The following is an 18,414-nucleotide window of genomic DNA, read 5'->3' on the forward strand; positions in this document are numbered from 1 at the left end:
TAAATGGAACGTATGGTACAAGTCTGGGGTGTAATTCAGCTTTAACTCCGGTTAAAAATTGTAGACTTCTCGCACAAAGCATTTTCCTGATCTTTTCGTTCCCAAAGAACTTTTCAGGGCCCGCTTCTCTCTCTCTCTCTCTCCCCCTAACTTTATATGAACCTTACAGACAAAGTGGCTTCCTCAACAAGTTTTTAAATATGGACTATTCAGTGTCCTTTAAAATTCCAAAGTAAAGACACACCTTCTCTGTTACACTTACATTTGCCTACAGTTTTCAGATTCTCTGTCTTTCTAGTTTAAATCCTAGTCTCTTCCCAAAGATCACAATTAGGCTCTTCTTGGTCAGTTTCTGTAAGTCCCGCCCCACTTTCTTTAACTTAACTGTTGGCTTTAACACGCCGTTTGTTTCTTTGCAATTTGGGCACCGATTCGAATTTGTTGTCCTTGATGTTTTAGTTACTCTTTAAACGAATGGGTTTGTTTTTGTTTTGTGAATGATGCAGGGAGAAACTATGGAGTCAATTAACATTGAGATAGACAGAACCCAACAACAATCTGCTGCTGCTCTTCTTGTGGAAGAAGCGACAATTAACATTGAGATAGACGGAACCCAACAACAATCTGCTGCTGCTCTTCTTGTGGAAGAAGCGACACAAGAGCTTGGTAAGTTCTCTAACCTCTGTCCATGCCTTGACTGCCTCTTATAAGTTATACAACACTTACTTTTACTTAAAATTCTTTCCATTTTTGTTCTTTTTACAATTTTTTCTGGTACATAGATTTCTTTTGTCATTTCTAGTTGCCATGTGTGCAGCAAGTGAGCCTTATGATGATCAACAACCCAGTTATGTACCACCTGAGCTTGTCAAACCTTGGTGTTCAAATGATGCTAGTATATTGTATCATTGCTACTTAATTCAGATGAAGCCGAATTTTTGTTCTGATATTCCTGTTAATGATATCGTGCTTGGCATGAGGAGCGAACTTGATTGCGATGTTGCAAATATGAATTTTGATTTGGGAGTTGGCAAGGGTACTATAACAGTAAACTTTAAAAAGGCGGCAGAGATTCATCTTAGTTCAGAGCAAGTAATGTTTCCTGAATTTTATTACTTTTTTAGTATAATACAAGAAAATAAATTAACAGTTTACCTTGTTTCTTTAATTTTATTTGTCAGATTCTTCAATGCAGAAGGTTCCAAGTCACAATTTTTCGAATTCTAATGGATCACAATTTGCAAAAGTTGGAAGAAGTTTTAGAAAGACTTAGTGTGGGACAAAATCTTGAGGTTGAATCAATTGATTACCTTTTGCTCCCAGCAGCAAGAATGCACCAGAAACCTTTCATCATTGATTGGGAATGTGTTATGTCTGTGCCGTTTAGATCTGAAGAAAATTCTGAGTATCACGTAGATTCTTCTCCACCCAACAATTGTTCTCGTGTTCTACATACCAAAAATGGTATTGTTTGTACTTGCAGGATCCAGAATTCCTTGGTCTATACCCCTCATACTGGTCTCCTGTATTGCATCACTGGTTTGTTGGATGACTTGAATGGGAACTCACTTCTGAGACCTAGGCGCAGGAGAGCCCGTACCTACAAGACGCACTATGAACAAAAGTATATTCTTGTATCATATATCTCTATAATTTGCATGTGTCATCTTTGGATTTTAGTGATCATGTGTATCCAAAGAAAGGACACCATGAAATATTCAAAGTAGTTTCTGTTTCTATTGGATGAAATGTTGTTTCTTGTGCCATTAGGGCAGTATTTACGTATGTGGAGTGTGTTTTCTCTTGTATGCAATCCATTTATAAGTAACTCGAATCATTCTCTTGTTTCAGGCATGGGATCAAGTTGCGTTTTGATCAGCAGTTATTGCTCAAGGGGAAACACATTTTCAAAGTACAAAATTATCTTCAGAGTTGCAGACAACAGACAGAAAAAGGTCTGATTTTCTAACTTCCTTTAGATAAGGAAGCCTAGTTTCATTTAATTGTTCGGTATGTTTTCTGGTCATCTTTGCAGTCTTGTCTTTTGAATGAAAATTGTGATCAATAATTCATAACCCATTTCTAATATATCATAATGCGGTTTGGAGATGCGTTGAGTTTTTAGAGTCTTTCTTGTCGTCCCGTTTGCTGTTGTATAATTAGAGGAAAAGGGAGTGCACATGCTTGCTATTGCTTCGAAGGTTGCCTGAATTGTTGAAATTTAAATATTGCGTTTTTATCACTTTGATTAATTAATTGCTATTCATTGGATTAGGTGTGATGAATTTATTTGCTGATTTTACAATACTTTCTTTGCAGATTCAAGTCGTATATCTGTTGAATTGCCGCCTGAACTTTGCTCTATAGTCATGTCGCCTTTATCAGTCAGCAATTTATATTCATTCTCCTTTGTTCCATCCATCATGCATCGTCTTGAATCTTTACTTCTTGCTGTCAACTTGAAAAGGATGGTTTTGGATCGTTGCACTGAAAATGTTACTATTCCAACCATTAAGGTATGCTACATTTGTTCACAGGACAAGGTATTATGCTATATTTTTCATCGAGACGGCACATTTCTGTGCCCAGGTGCTTGCTGATATTGGTATAGTGAATTTCTTTTTTTTTTCTTTTCCCCTTTAAGTTGATGAAAATGAATGTCAAGCTAGGTTGTTTTACATGACACCTCTTTGAATTTACTCCGGATGACCCCATCCCTCCGTTTTCCTTATAAAATCCTCTATGTTTTCATGATACAACTTAGATAATTGATTATTGTTACCGGTAAAGGCTTAAGTGGAATCATAAAGTGGTTATCCGTGATGGCTCTACGATCTCCTTGTTGTCATAGTATGTATGGAATGAGTGTGATGAAGCAAGGTTTGAGTAATACATCTTTTTTTTTATGATGATAAACAAATTTTCATTCAATGAAAAAGAGAATAAAAAAGAACAGAGGACAAGGTGTCCTCTGGCCTATAAGAACTGATGACCAATTTCTAGAGAAATTTAAATCAGCCACAAAAAAACTACATCAAAATGGCAGAGACAAATTAACAAGAGTCTAAGACGCAACAGCTTTCCAATCAGACAGTATAACAGAAAAGGAATAGTCCCAAAACTCTGGAGATATCTGAACCCATAAAGATTCCCCGGATTGGACTCTGCCACCACAAACTATCAAGTTTGAGTAGATAATGTATCAGTGAGTTGATGCAGTCTTTAGATCAGCAAGTTTTTGTATTTTTCAACTCAAATATGGTTTATAGTTCCGTTCTCTTTTTTCTTGGCAACTGGTATTGATTGTAGTCATAGTGTTGTTGTCAACTTCTAAATGGAACATGACTCCAACTCTTCTCTCTTTTTTTCATACATTATGCAAGTGATTATTTGTCTTATATCCTTGCTTTTTTGTGGTTCTGAGCTTTACATCTGAGTTTGTTCTACATCAATATGTATTGCTAGGTCTTGGAAGCTATTACCACAAAACATTGCCAAGAGAACTTGCATTTGGAATCCTTAGAGGCTCTTGGAGATTCATTTCTTAAGTACGCTGCAAGTCAGCAGCTTTTTAAAACCTATCAAAATGATGATGAGGGCGATCTTACTAAAAAGAAGGAAAAAATAATTTCTAATGCTGCCCTTTGCAAGCTTGGATGTGACTGCAAACTTCCGGTAGCATTTCTTTATTCTATGTATTTTTCGTGTTTTAGATCTTGTTATGCTCATGAATCTGGCTGAAAGCTGCATTCGGATTGTTACCATTATCATTTTAGAACTTTTTCTGTTTACTTTCAATGCTTTTGATCTAAAGTTTCAATGCTTTTGTATTGTAGGGCTTTATTCGCAACGAGTGTTTTGATCCAAAAAAGTGGATTATACCTGGAGATTATTCTGGAAGTTCTTTCTTAAATGAGAAGTTGCCTTTTAATGAAAAAAACATCTACATTAGGGGAACAAGGAAGGTAAAAGGTAAAAGGGTTGCTGATGTAGTTGAGGCACTAATTGGTGCATTTCTTAGCACAGGTGGTGAAATAGCTGCCATATATTTCATGAATTGGGTTGGTATAAAGGTGGATTTAGTCCATATACCTTATGAGAGGCACTTCCAAGTGCAGCCAGAGAAGGTCATTGATGTCAGACATTTAGAATCCCTGCTTAACAACTATTCCTTTCGTGATCCTTCTCTTTTACTGGAAGCACTAACCCATGGTTCTTACATGCTTCCTCAGATTCCAGGATGTTATGAGGTACATGCAAATGCAATTATGCAATGACAATGAAATTTATTGCATGCATGTCTACTGTGTAAAATGTTAATTGTATGGTACATCCTAACTCATAACAGTGTTTCTTTTGCGTTGCGGAAATACAAAACTCAGTTCAACTCAGTTCATTTCACTTCCAAGTTTGTTCGATTCTGTCTCATTGATATGCCATCTTTTACGTAAATATTCTTTGTTGTGCAGCGGCTTGAATTTCTTGGCGATGCAGTGTTGGATTATGTTATCACTGCTCATTTGTACAATAAGTATCCTGGTCTGTCACCAGAACTTTTAACTGATATGAGGTCTGCTTCTGTGAACAACGTTTGTTATGCACGAACTGCTGTGAGAGCTGGATTACACGAACACATTCTTGCTTCGGACATTGTCCTCCACACTGATATTGCCAACACTGTTAACAATTTTGGGAGCTTATCTGCAGAATCAACTTTTGGATGGGAATCTGAGACATACTTCTCCGAGGTTGGTTTTTAATGCTTATTGTGCTCTTATCATTTCTCTGCTACACTTTTTCCTTCTTTCTCTTGGTTGCTACAAGAATAAACGTTTCTCCTGGATGAATCAACTTGAATGAACTCAATTGCCTTTAACAAAAGGGAGTTTCACTAATACACCAAAATAGGGGCTGAAATTATAAAAAAACCTAACATGAAAAACACTTTAGAAACACACCAAAAACCCATTTATTAAACACACTCAAAACCCATTTATAAACACACCCAAAAAATATACAATTGTTGATTTTTGGGTTGATTTTGAGTGTGTTTCTATATTTTAAACAGTGTTGGGTTATTTTTATAAATTCATGTCTAGGATTGGGTTTATTTATAAACCCGTATTAACAAAATCATTTACTAACTCTTCTGGGGAGATCCAATTTAACAAAACAAATCTAAATCATATATTTTGTTAGTAAATAAATCATTTACTAACTCCTCTGCATTTTAACAATTTACAACAGGTACTTGCAGATATTATTGAGTCTCTAGCAGGGGCAATTTTTGTTGATTCTGAATATGATAAGAATGCCGTATTTCAAAGTATACGCCCCCTCTTAGAGCCGTTGGTTTCTCCAGAAACGATGCCGCTTAATCCTGTAAAAGAATTTCATGACTATTGCCAAAAAATGCAGTATATTATGAAGAAACCTGTGAAGTCCATCCAAAACGGTGTGGCCACCAGGACAATAGAGGTTGAAGCAAATGGGGTCGTCAAATACACACATACATCAACAGCTTCTAATAACGATACAGCAAAAATATTAGCTTGCAGAGAATTTTTGAGGTTGTCCAAAGGAAACTAATCCAAAATGAAACAAGTTTGAAAGATGTACAAGCATACAGAGCTTCAAAGGCATTATGAATATTTGTGTTGTAATATTGGGATTTATAATAACTCTTGATTAACCATAAGTCTTGTCACATTCAAAGTTATGTAATGATCGATCATTCTATACTACTATTCTGTCTTGGATTGTATTCCTAGAATTTTTTTTAAACAAAGGAAAGTGTTTGATTTTTTTTTTTGCTTTGGTGTATGTGTATGCAATTTCTTCGTGGGTGGTTTGCGTGTCGTCATAATCCGTCGATAACAAGATCTTTTAGAATAACAGGACTTGATACCTTGAGGCAAATCTGAAACGGGCTCTTCAGTGATGTCCATTGAAGCAGAATCGATTATCTTTCTTCTTGTTCATGTTCTTCGCCATTGCTTTGGATATGGAACTGGAAAATCGTATAAAAAATCATACAAATTAACAATACCCGTGAAGGAATAAGAGAGGTATGTAAAGGGAGAGAGGAAAAAAAACTTACATGAGTACAACTTCGAAGAAGAGCAGAGTCGATGTTGAAGGAAACGAGAGAGAGAGAGAGAGAGAGGCGTTCTAGGGCTCGGACTCAGGCTCGCTGGATTGGACGAGCGAGGCATTTTTTACTGTTGAACTATAAAATCTCATTTAAGTTAGCCTCTCCTTTTACTAAATATGAGTTTTAAGTGCTAATTAACCCAATCCAGTCGAATAATGAGGCTTACCAAACATGTCTGTGCTGGAGGCGGACGGGCTCCCCTTTTGGAGGCGTCATAGCTACTGGTCTCTGGCCTCTGTTGTTCTAGTTGTTGGGTTTAGTCGTTGTTGCTGCTGTTTGTTCCCTTTCTTTCTGTCTTTGGTTTGTCTGTTTCTCCCCTTTGTTGTCTTTCCTTCGTTTTGAATGAAAGCTTTTATTGACCAAAAAAAAACCAAACATGTCCTTTTACAGTTTTAGGATTCTCTCTGGCTCTGCTTTTAGTCTTTTCACGAAAATCACAATCTTAGTCTCTTCTTGGATCAGTTTCTGTAGGTCCCTCCCCTTTCTTTAACTTTACTGTTGGCTTTAACATGCCGTTGGTTTCTTTGCAATTTGGGCACCAATTCGAATTTGGTTGTCCTTTAATTTTGTTGTAGTTACTCTAATGTTTTTGAGATATGGTATGAGAAAGCTCTTTAGAGAAATGGGTTTGTTTTTGTTTTTGCTTTGGTGAATGATGTAGGAAGAAACAATGGAACCAATTAACGTGGAGATAGATGGAACCCAACAATCTGCTGATCCACTTGTGGTGGAAGAAGCCACACAAGAGCTTGGTAACTTCTCTAAACTCTGTCCATTCCTTGACTGCCTCTTATAAGTTATATTATACCTATAAAATTATTAGTTTATAACACTTACTGTTGCTTAAAATTCTTTCCATTTCGTTTATTTTACTAATTTTTATGGCTCGTAGATTTCTTCTGCATTTCTAATTTCCATGTGTGCAGGCAGTGAGCCTTATGATGATGAACAACCCAGTTATGTCCCAGCAGAGCTTGTCAAACCTTGGTGTTCAAATGATGCTAGTGTATTGTATCATTGCTACTTAATTGAGATGAAGCAGAATTTTTGTTCTCATATTCCTGTTAACAATGTCGTGCTTGGCCTGAGGAGTGAACTTAATTGCGATATTGCAAATATGAATTTTGATTTGGTAGTTGACAAGGGTACTATAACAGTAAACTTTAAAAAGGCCGCCGAGATTCATCTTAGTTCTGAGCAAGTAATGTTTCCTGAATTTTATTACTTTTTTAGTATGATATGATACAAAAAATAAATTAATGGTTTACCTTGTTTCTGTAATTTTATTTGCCAGGTTCTTCAATGCAGAAGGTTCCAAATCACAATTTTTCGAATTCTAGTGGATTGCAATTTGCAAAATTTGAAAGAAGTTTTAGAGAGACTTGGTTTGGGACAAAATCTTGGGGTTGAATCTATTAATTACCTTTTGCTCCCGGCAGCAAGAATGCACCAGAAACCTTTGATCATTGATTGGGAATGCGTTATGTCTGTGCCGTTTCGATCTGAAGAAAATTCTGAGTATCACGTAGATTCTTCTCCACCCAACAATTGTTCTCGTGTTCTACGTACCAAAAATGGTATTGTTTGTACTTGCAGGGTCCAGAATTCCTTGGTCTATACCCCTCATACTGGTCTCCTGTATTGCATCACTGGTTTGTTGGATGACTTGAATGGAAACTCACTTCTGAGACCTAGGGGCAGGAGAGCTCGTACCTACAAGACGCACTATGAAGAAAAGTATATTCTTGTATCATATACCCCTATAATTTGCATGTGTCATCTTTGAATTTTAGTGATCATGTGTATCCAAAGAAAAGAACATCATGAAATATTCAGTGTAGTTTCTGTTTATGGTTTGCTGAAATGTTGTTGTTTGTGCCATTGAGGCAGTATATACTACATGGAGTGTGTTTTATGTTATATTTAAGCCATTTATGAGTTGAATGGTTCTCTTGTTTCAGGTGTGGGATCAATTTGCGTGTTGATCAACAGTTATTGCTCAAGGGGAGACACATTTTCAAGGTACAAAATTATCTTCTGAGTTGCAGGCAACAGAGAAAAAAAGGTCTGATGTGGAAGATGCTTTGAGTTTTTTAAAATATTTTTTGTTGTCCCCTTTGCTATTAGAGGAAAAGGGAATGCATATGCTTGTTATTGGTTTAAAGGTTTCCTGAATTGTGAAAATGTAGCCTTTTTATCACTTTGATTTATTAATTGCAATTTAGTGCATTAGATATGATGAATTTAAATGCTGATTTTGTAAGGTTTTAGAACAACTACATTCACTAAAGTTTTCTAGGATATAATTGACAATGCATTTTGATTTGTTAAATTGTTAAAATGAGGTAGAAGTAGAAAGAATCAGTGGGGGGATTTCATTCTTTCCATTTGTTCTAGTTCTTGTTTTTCTCATATTTCATTATTATTGAGTAAGAAACTTAATCTATGTTTTCTTTACAGAATCAAAGCCTGTTGAATTGCCACCTGAACTTTGCTCTATAGTCATGTCACCTTTATCAATCAGCAATTTATATTCATTCTCAATTGTTCCATCCATCCTGCATCGTCTTGAATCTTTGCTTTGCTCTGAACTTGAAGAATATGATTTTGGATCGTTGCACAGAAAATGTTACTATTCCAACCATTAAGGTATGCTACAATTGTTCACAGGACAAGGAACTATGCTACATTTAATGTTTCTACATCGAGACGGCACATTTCTGTGCCCAGGTGCTTGCTGATATTCTATAGTAAATTTCTTTTTCTTTTTTTCTTTTAAGTTGATGAAAATGAATGTCAGGCTAGGTCGTTTTCTATCAACTCTTTGAATTTGCTCAGGATAACCCCCTCCCTCTTTTTTCGTTCAAATTCCTCTATGTTTTCATGATACAAAAGTGGTTATCCTTGCTGACTCTATGATCTCTTCGTTGTCATAGTATTTATGGAATGCATGTGATAGAGCAAAGTTTGAGTAATACATCTTTCAGAGGACAAGGTGTCGTCTGGCCTATAAGATCTTAGTAGCAATCTCTACAGAAATTCAAATCTGTCACCAAAAACCTACATCAACATGGTACAGACAAATTAAAAAGAGTCAACAGCTTTCCAAACAGACAGTATAACAGAAAAGGAATAGTCCCTAAACTCTGGAGATATCTGAGCCATAGAGATGCCCCGAGTGGGACTCTCTCCCACAAACTGTCAGGTTTGAGTAGATAACGTATCAGTGAATTTATGTAGTCTTTGTGTCAGCAAGTCAAGGTATTTTTCAACTCAAATATGGCCCACGGTTCAATTCTTTTTTCCTTGGCATAAGGTATCAATCACAGTCATGGTATTTTTGTCAAATTCTTTATTGCACATAACTTCAACTCTTTTCTTTTTTTGGGCACATTGTCCAGATGATTATTTATATCTATACCCTTGGTTTCTTTTGGTTCTGAACTTTACATCTGAGTTTGTTCCATATCCAATATCTGTTGTAGGTCTTGGAAGCTATTACAACAAAAGGATGCCAAGAGAACTTCAATTTGGAATCCTTAGAGACTCTTGGAGATTCATTTCTTAAGTATGCTACAAGTCAGCAGCTTTTCAAAACCTATCAAAATAATGCTGAAGGCCTTCTTAGTGGACAGAGGGAAAAAATAGTTTCTAATCCTGCCCTCTGCAAGCTCGGATGTGACCGAAAACTCCCGATAACAGTTCTTTATTCTGTTTACCTTTGGTGTTTTAGATCTTGTTATTATCATGGATCTGGCTGAAAGCTGCCTTCAGATTGTTACCGTTATCATTTTATAAATTTGTTCTGTTTTCTTTCAGTGTTTTTATCTAAAGCTTCCTGGATGACCTCTCTACCATTGTTTTTGTATTGTAGGGATTTATTCGTAATGAGTGTTTTGATCCAAAAAAGTGGACTATACCTGGAGATTATTCTGGAACTTCTTTCTTAAGTGAGGACTTGCCTTCTAATGAAAGAAACATCTACATTAAAGGAAGAAGGAAGGTAAAAGATGAAACGGTTGCTGATGTAGTTGAGGCACTAATTGGTGCATTTCTTAGCACAGGTGGTGAAATAGCTGCCATATATTTCATGAATTGGGTTGGTATAAAGGTGGATTTAGTCCATATACCATATGAGAGGCACTTCCAAGTGCAGCCAGAGAAGCTCATTGATGTCAGACATTTAGAATCCCTGCTTAACAACTATTCCTTCTGTCATCCTCATCTTCTACTGGAAGCACTAACCCATAGATCTTGCATGCTTCCTAAGATTCCAGGATGTTATGAGGTACATGCAAATCCAATTACGCAATCAGAGTTAAATTTGTCACATGCATGTCTAATGTGTAAAATGTTAATTTGTATGGCACATCCTAACTCATAACAGTGGTTCTTTGCTTGTGTGGAAATACAAAATTCAGCTCATTTCACTTCCAAGTTCGTTCAATTATGTCTCTTGATATGCCATCTTTTACATAGACAAATTTACTCCCTAAAGAAGCAGTTTAGCTTAAAAAGTCTCTTAGATCCCATGATGCACTTAATTTATTATTGTTACCTTCTCATGGGCTGAAATCTTTCAAGCCCTATTTGTAGTTGGCTCATCAGAAGTATGTTCTTTGTTGTGCAGCAGCTAGAATTTCTGGGCGATGCAGTGTTGGATTATGTGATCACTTTTTATTTGTACAATAAGTATCGTGCTATTTCGTCACCTGGATTTCTAACTGATATGAGGTCTGCTTCTGTGAACAATAATTTTTATGCACTATCTGCTGTGAAAGCTGGATTGCACAAACATATTCTTGCTTCGGACAATGTCGACAACGATATTGCCAATACTGTTAACAATTTTGGGAGGTTATCTATTGAATCAACTTTTGGATGGGAAATCGAGACATACTTCTCCGAGGTTGGTTTCTAGTACTTACCATACTCATATCATTTTGCTGCTACACTTTTTCCTTCTGTTTGTTTTTTTTGCTCCTACAATGTTCTTTTTAGGGATTCTAGGACTGCAAACATAGGTTAGGTAGAGGTAGAGATGGAAGAGGAATTTGGATCAAGAAAAGATTGTATGGTGTGAGTTCAGCTTGGAGTTAGGTACGGTTGCTTTAACTGCTAGTTCCATTGCTTCTCTTACTCAACTAAGCCTCTGCCTCTAAAATATTGGGGTAAGTTACATGAGTCATATTTTTAACTTTTTTTTCTTATGAAAAAATTATTTTGAACTATTTCTCAGCATGAACTCTCCATCTCCAACTCATCTATAGTAACTATATCTTTTCTTTACCATTTCTTTTGGTTCTATCATTGTTACTGTGTTTCTACCTTCACTTTATTGCCTTCATCAACTTGAATTGACTCCATTGGCTTTATAGTTACTAGCAAATCTAAATCATATAATTTAACTTCGTTTATAACAGGTACTTGCAGATATTATTGAATCTCTAGCAGGAGCAATTTTTGTTGATTCTGAATATGATAAGGATATCGTCTTTCAAAGTATACTCTTACAGCCCTTGGTTACTCCAGAAACAATGCCACTCAATCATGTAAGAGAGTTCAAGGACTATTGCAAAAAAATGCAGTATATTATGAAGAGACCAGTCATCTCCACCCAAAATGGTGTTGTTACCAGGACAATAGAGGTTGAAGCTAAGGGGGTCGTCCTATACAAATATACATCAACAGTTTCTAATAACAAAACAGCAGAAATAGTAGCTTGCAATTTTTTTTTGAGGTCGTTGAAGGAAACTAATCTAGAATGAAATAAGTTTGAAGATGTTCCAGCATATTTGTTTATAGTATTTGGATTTATAATAACTCTTGGATAACCATAAGTCTTGTCAGATTCAAAGTAATGTATGTTTTGTTGCTATAGTTAAGCAATTGTCATACTATACTGCTATTATGTGATAATATGGAAATACCCAACACAATTTATGTCCTCTTTTCATGTTTTAATTTGCAAATTTTTCAATCAACTCACACCGATAGTCCAAAGAAACTATTATGTAACACTACTTACAGATTGTTATTCTTTATGGAACAACTCATCCATGCCCCTTCGTTCATTGGATCATATTTATTTCCACACGAAGTCAGTCATAGTGAGTATTGAAACCCCAATTGATTTCGAAATCCATAATTTCGGGATAAATACCCATTCCAATCCACTTTTTGCGAAATTTCGGTTGTCGGATTTGATTTGGGATTGCCAAAGTTCAAAATTGCCCGGAATCAGAATTTCCTATCCAACTTGCAGCCCTACACTATAATTTATCATGGACACCGTCAAGAGCCAGTTAATCTGGGCAGCAAGTTCCTTGCTGTTACCAAACCCGTTTCAAATTTAAGGCTTATAAAAGGTGGAACTCTCTCAAACGCTACCATCACAGAAGTTCAAAGATTTACAACACCACCTGTATAAGGATTTATGAACTTTTATGAAGAATTTTTTACAAAACTGACCTCAAAATTGGCGTTTTGAAACCCCTTCCCCCCCAACAATAATACGTATGAACACAAATAAACCCCAAGGCAAACTACAGAGGAAATAAAAAGAATTGTATTACATCATCCATTTTCCAAACTTCATAACATGATGACTTACATCTGCATACGGTATACTTTCTGCCGTTTAAATGACGCAATAAACTACAGCTTACTATTTCAACTGAGGTTTTATACTATGGACATGCCTGCTCATTATGAAGTTGTGGAGTCATCCAACCAAAGAGCTGCTTCTAGTTGTCATTCCTGTAAAATGTTTAAAGGCAGACTGATGAGTTTCTATTCATACTTTAGAGCAGGATATGCCCTATTTTGTCCAAAATAAAACCAACAATGGTTGGGATATTATTTTTGTCCTACTTCCTTAGTTTGTTCTTTACATGGATTTCTGAGCTTTACTAAGAAAAATGTATATAATCTGTAAATGGAAATGAAAACTTGGAGGAGAATTTTTTTTTATACCTTAAATCAGTGAGTAGCTTGTGGCTTGAATGGGTTTGGAATTCCATTGCTTGGAATGACTGTTTCGAAAGCCTCTACAAGCAGTGATACTTTTCTTTTGCGAGCTGGAGTTAATCTCGAAACAGCCTGTTGAAGGGCATAATCAAGCATCCATTCCTCAGAATTCTTCCTCCCATCCATGTTCTGATGCTTGAGATGAACTTTCTCTGCTTCCAGGTCAGGCTCCAAGGGCAGATATCGCGGCCCTTGTGGGTTGAACTTCTTTACATTTTCCAATGCCTTGATAAATCTATTAAGCAGGATCATTTTCTTCAGATTGCTCCAGTTCTTTGACATTTTCTGGTTAGGTTTCTCTTCCACCTTAGCAACTGCTTTTTCTTCTTCTTGGATGGTAGCATTATCAGATTTTGCAGAGCTGGCAGAGTTTGTGAAAATTGAGATGAAAGATTTCCCTTGAATGTCAACTTGATTTTCTGGAGGTTCGTGGTCTGGAAAGCCTCTAGTGATTGACTTATTATCATCTGATTCATCTTGGTTCTCTGGAAGAACAATGTCATCAATCGCTTTCTCTACTTGCTGCTTGATAGCTTCAATATGCCGGAGTTCAACCTTTTTGTTGTCTATTCCAGGCAATCTGTTGGCATCATCTGCTTGTTCCTCTTCTGCTCTATCAAGGAATTCGTCTCCATCTTTTGCATCAATACTTGATACCATGTGCTTATATACTAAGAACCATAAATTTGTGTATTTCTGCTTTTCCAATTGGATTTCATGTGGTGCACTAGTATCGCATTCCAAATGAGATTCTTCAAGGGGAGGAAATCCTTCAACGAGTCCAGATTCTGGCGTAGCTCCTCCCCTCACTTCTTCTCTTGCTGCCATTGTCTCCTCAGTTGGTTTTATGGAACCTAAAGAGACCACCATGTTATTTGCTGTTGAATCCACAGGATTTTCAGTGATCTGTTCCTCAGATGAATCAAATTTGTCATCGGTTTCGATGAATAACTTACTGGTTTCCAATTTAATGTTTTCCACCTTGGAATTCAAGTTGCTAAGTTCCAAACTTGTGATTGAAGTAACTTCTTTGGAGGCTTCTTCAACTGTATCATTTACCAGACCTTCATAAATGGTGCTACCATGTTCATCTTGCTTTAAGGAGGCTTCATCACATGACCTGGGATCTTTGGTTTCTGATAAAGAAACATTGGTAAAATCTATTATATCGTTCCCAACAATGGCTTTGTCATCCCCATCATCAGTGTTGAGAAAAACAATTTGATTCTCCTTCTGGTCTTCATTAGTGGCTTTAGGAGCAGCTATATCCCGTTCCGTTTTAATGAAACAATGGTCTGTACTTGGTTCTTTGAGCTTAGAAAAATTCACTGGACTTTGCTGGTGTTCCACTTGAACATCCCTAGCCTGAGCTGGATACTCATTGAAACTTTTCTCAGAGCCGGACATATTCCCACCCAAGATTTCAGCAGAAATTCTAGAATCACTTTCTTTACCCGTGTGATCAGCACTTGGAACTGAAAAACCATTGCAGACTTGAAGATCTGCTTCAGTGGATTCTATTGCACTGGACCTGTGGCTAGTTTTAATTTCCGGAAATGGGAGAACTGTTTCAAAAGCTTCTACAAGCAATGCAACTCTTCTTTGTTGAGCTGGAGGTAGTTTAGATATAACCTGTTGAAGTGCATAATCAAGCATCCATTCCTCAGCATTCTTTCTCTCTTCTGTTTTCTGCTGCCTTAGATTGACTTTTTCTGCTTCTGAATCAGGATCCAAGGGCAGGTATTGTGGTTTCTGGTAATTGAGGTTCCTCACCTTTTCAACTGCCTTGACAAATCTCTTGAGGAGAATGAATTTTTTCAGACTGCTCCAGCTCTTGGGTGTTTTCTTGTCTGTCTTATCTCCTTTTGACACTGTTTTCTCTTCTTTCGGGGAACTAGTAGTTTCAGCTTTGGCCCATGTTTCTTCTGGATTTTGTACCTTACTGTCTTCAGAAGAATGACTGGAATGTGAGGTGCTCTGCTCCCTACACTCATCTTGACTCTGTCCCGATGCTTCCTGGTCTGAACTTATGCCATTAGTAAAGGATTGATCATCATACGCGCAGTCCAGAACTTCCGGGAGAAGGATGTTATCGAAAGCATCCTGTACCAGCTTAAAGGCATCATGATGGCAGAGCTCAATGTTTTGGTCTCCTCCACTGTGATTTATCAAAGCTGTATGCTCATCTGTTTCAGTAAAACTTAAATTGTTGGTTTCAAATACAGTGTTGGTACCATCTACTTGCTCTTCCTTGTCCAGTCCACCAAGAGAGCGCTGGTTTTCAACACTTGCAGAAGGTCCTTTTACTGCATGCTTGTACATCAACTGCCACATTCGGATATATTTGTGATCTTTTGACTGTACACTGTGTGCCACTGCCACATTATTGGCCTTTTTGGGATTAGATTCTGGCTGCACACTTCCATTTTTGTTCTCATTAGAAGCAATTTTTTCCTCCAATGCTTGGCAATCAGAAGAAGAGATTTCATTGTGTTCATTATCACTTATTGATTCAACAACTTCATCAGGGATTGCTCTTTCCAATTGATGAGGTGGTTTGACAGCTGCACAATCATCGAACGCCGTACTTTTTTCAATCGATGTAGGATCAATATTGCTCAGGCTATTTGTGCAAGTGGATTGAGCACCTTCATTGTGGTTAGATACAGCAATCTTTTCATCTTTCCTGTCCGTGTTGGTGGCTTCAAAAACTGTTCCAGAGCAACAACATTCCGGACTTAAACCATCAGGTGCAGAGAGGGACACCGAAGCATGCTGTTCTACAGTGTGCAGTCTCTCCTCTAAATCTATATGAGGAATTGAAGTTTCACCAAGCAGCTTTTCAGAAATATCTGAAAAATCATCATTGTTTTCACCATTGCATCCCATCTGATTTGTCTGATCCTCCTTAATCTTGCCAGATCTTTTCACCCTGACCGGGGGTTGAGTTGCCGGTGTCATGCTCCTCTGAGTCTTCGACATGCGCCTCCTTATCGAAATGAGGCGCTTCAGTGGAGGTACACTGGCATGCCGATGGCCATGAAGAGAGCAATAAGTGAATGGACAAACCTTCGTGCATGAAATTCCCTCAGATTCAGTTCCCTCTGCCTGAAGACCCCGGATGTCAGGGGACTTGGAACCTTTGAGTGCCGAAGAACATGTAGCTCTTTGTACACTCAAGTCTGGAAGTTGAGAGATTTGTTCAGAGTGTTTCCTCATGGAACACTTCTTGGATTTTGCTCTAGCCAATTTTGTTGAGGCATTCAAAGGTGACTTCTGACCAGCAGAAGCTGAGTTTGGCTTTGAAAATACTGATCTTTTCCTAGTCTCAATACTACTGCAAAAACTTGATTCAGAAGTATGAAGACTTGCCTGAAACTGTTTCTTTCTCCCATTGGAGCCGCAGGTATCCTTTGAAAAGGTTGATGATGCTGAATCTGTATCACTGGATGAGATGGCAGAAACCCCAACATGCCCAGATTTCTTTTGTCTTGCAGATGGTCTTGAGCTCTCGGAATTTGCAGGGTTACCCGCCATTCTTGATTTCTTCAGATTATTCATTTGAGTTCCTCCAGAGCTTTTCCTCATCGAAGGGTTCTTGAATTTTAAGCTAGAAATTCTTGTCAAATTCCTTACAGGCTTAAAACTAGACCGCCTTGTTATTGTTCTTGTTGAATTCTACATAGAAACCAAAAAAGGCAAAAAGGGCAATCTTCAATTTCCTGCTATTTTCAGCAAAACACAAAAACAGAAAGCTAGGCTGAGAATTCAATATACTTGCCTGTAGATTCTCTGTACTTGTATCAAAACAGGTTGACATATCAGATGAAATTGATTGTGCTGCTGAGCTTGCTGCATCACTGCATACATGGTGATTATTGGATCTCTGCCTGGCCCTTCTTCTAGATGACTTCAGGCTTGGTGATTTTGAGAGCTTGATTGATCTCAAATTTTTCAATCTCTTCTGCAGCTCTTGTGCTCCTTGGCTTCTTCCATTCTGGTTTTGCAAAATGGATGAGTCAATGGCTATTGAAAACTTCTCAGAAATTTGGCTATCACCCAAATCATCTGCAACTTCAAGCTCCTTATCAATCATTTTTTCTTTTTCTGCTTTACTGGATTCAAATTTCTGATATGAATTTGGCTTAAGGTGTTTTGGAAGCAGAGTGGTTTTTTTCTGAAATTTCTAATTGACTACAGTGACTGGTTTTTTGCTTCTAGTTTCTAACTTAATTTTAAATTTCAAGTACGTTCTCAAAACAATTAAATAAAATTCTGGTTTGAGTGGCAGCTCATTTTTCAAGATCAGACTTAGATTCCAGTCCGATTGACTTGGTCATTCTGACACATACCTTTCTTTATGGTGGTATAGAAAATTCATACATAACTAAAAGTCTTTGGTCAGAAAGACCAAAACTTCAACTAAAAAAAATACTGGTCAAAGAAGAACTTGATTGAAAATGGGAAACAATTGTAAGGAAGAAACCCTAAAACATCAAAGTAAACACTTGATTGTGATTTCTTGTAAACATGTAATGCTTTTGGAAAATTCTCATAAAACAAATAAAAAGATTGTGGACAGAGCACTTTAGCAAGACTTCCAATCTTGCACTCTCCTTGTACTAATAAAAAAACAAATTAATAGATAAATAGATTAATACTTACCTGAAAGATATGATAGAAATAATATTCACAGTAATATGATTACTCTAGCGATATATTTGTAACTCAAGTGATGAAAAGAATTCACTCTTATATTTGCAATTGGAGATCACGATTGACTCGATTTTTCTTTTTCTAATATCGCTTGTATTAAAGTACGAAAGTGAGGAAATGATTGATAAAAGTGCTGGAAAAAGTGATGGATACGGTGGAAACAGTAACATGCAAGCATGACTATTTAGACCTAAAAGCGTAATTTTGTCTCCCTAGCTGGTGGCCACTTAGTTGGAAGCCAGCGCATGAGAACTAGATGCAACCCCCATGTGTATTTTATGACAAAGATGGTTAGAGAGGACAAAGATCTGTACTAATCGAACTTTAAACTTTAAACCCACCAAAAAAGGCCACATATCTGCGGCATTTATATATGTTTGTTAATTTATCTCAAGTAATTAAGGACTAACAAAATGGTTATATTGAATTTTGATTGCATCTCCAAATTAAGATCATATGCAATGTTCAGAAGATTAGAGCGGATCTCTATGTTAATTGCACGGTTAGAAACCTCC

At 37.0% G+C, this 18,414-nt stretch overlaps 3 protein-coding genes and 1 long non-coding RNA gene across 5 annotated transcripts; 2 read left to right on the top strand and 2 right to left on the bottom strand.

Annotated features, from left to right (window-relative positions):
• Positions 1-195: 195 nt before the first annotated feature.
• LOC103339245 (endoribonuclease Dicer homolog 2-like) lies at positions 196-5,764 on the top strand. 2 transcript variants are annotated; one of them, XM_089042795.1, is made up of 10 exons: positions 196-354; positions 507-666; positions 803-1,092; positions 1,182-1,624; positions 1,852-1,955; positions 2,320-2,516; positions 3,466-3,675; positions 3,837-4,250; positions 4,470-4,748; positions 5,248-5,764. In XM_089042795.1, the coding sequence occupies exons 2-10, from the start codon at positions 516-518 to the stop codon at positions 5,587-5,589; spliced, it is 2,430 nt and encodes an 809-aa protein (XP_088898921.1). In that variant the 5' UTR covers positions 196-354; positions 507-515; the 3' UTR covers positions 5,590-5,764. The 2 variants fall into 2 exon arrangements, with proteins under 2 accessions (XP_088898921.1, XP_008240740.2); XM_008242518.3 differs by having other exon boundaries at positions 818-1,092.
• LOC148914832 (uncharacterized) lies at positions 5,097-6,546 on the bottom strand. Its single transcript, XR_016122692.1, has 4 exons — positions 6,321-6,546; positions 6,101-6,229; positions 5,909-6,010; positions 5,097-5,524 (listed from the first exon to the last, which is right to left on the bottom strand). It is a non-coding gene; the product is annotated as an uncharacterized LOC148914832 (long non-coding RNA).
• An 81-nt stretch (positions 6,547-6,627) lies between these two features.
• On the top strand, positions 6,628-12,102 carry LOC103339246 (endoribonuclease Dicer homolog 2-like). Its single transcript, XM_089042796.1, is given in 10 exon segments — positions 6,628-6,906; positions 7,081-7,355; positions 7,449-7,891; positions 8,116-8,219; positions 8,615-8,735; positions 8,737-8,803; positions 9,640-9,855; positions 10,029-10,442; positions 10,785-11,063; positions 11,578-12,102. Coding segments are annotated over 10 exon segments (2,346 nt in total). The 5' UTR covers positions 6,628-6,824; the 3' UTR covers positions 11,923-12,102.
• Positions 12,103-12,700: 598 nt separating this feature from the next.
• On the bottom strand, positions 12,701-17,425 carry LOC103339244 (uncharacterized). Its single transcript, XM_008242517.2, has 3 exons — positions 16,965-17,425; positions 13,130-16,861; positions 12,701-12,913 (listed from the first exon to the last, which is right to left on the bottom strand). The coding sequence occupies exons 1-2, from the start codon at positions 17,277-17,279 to the stop codon at positions 13,136-13,138; spliced, it is 4,041 nt and encodes a 1,346-aa protein (XP_008240739.2). The 5' UTR covers positions 17,280-17,425; the 3' UTR covers positions 12,701-12,913; positions 13,130-13,135.
• Between the last annotated feature and the right edge of the window lie 989 nt (positions 17,426-18,414).

Source organism: Prunus mume, linkage group LG8 (assembly GCF_029339155.1).
Source record: "Prunus mume cultivar Tortuosa linkage group LG8, ASM2933915v1, whole genome shotgun sequence".
Lineage (NCBI taxonomy): Eukaryota > Viridiplantae > Streptophyta > Magnoliopsida > Rosales > Rosaceae > Prunus > Prunus mume.

Coding starts and splice junctions, on each gene's coding strand:
- LOC103339245 (XM_089042795.1), top strand. CDS start 516: ATGGAGTCAATTAACATTGAGATAGACAGAACCCAACAACAATCTGCT. Junction 1,093..1,181: donor TTCATCTTAGTTCAGAGCAA/GTAATGTTTCCT, acceptor TTTATTTGTCAG/ATTCTTCAATGCAGAAGGTT. Junction 4,749..5,247: donor CTGAGACATACTTCTCCGAG/GTTGGTTTTTAA, acceptor AATTTACAACAG/GTACTTGCAGATATTATTGA.
- LOC103339244 (XM_008242517.2), bottom strand. CDS start 17,279: ATGATTGATAAGGAGCTTGAAGTTGCAGATGATTTGGGTGATAGCCAA. Junction 16,862..16,964: donor CAAGTACAGAGAATCTACAG/GCAAGTATATTG, acceptor GTTTCTATGTAG/AATTCAACAAGAACAATAAC.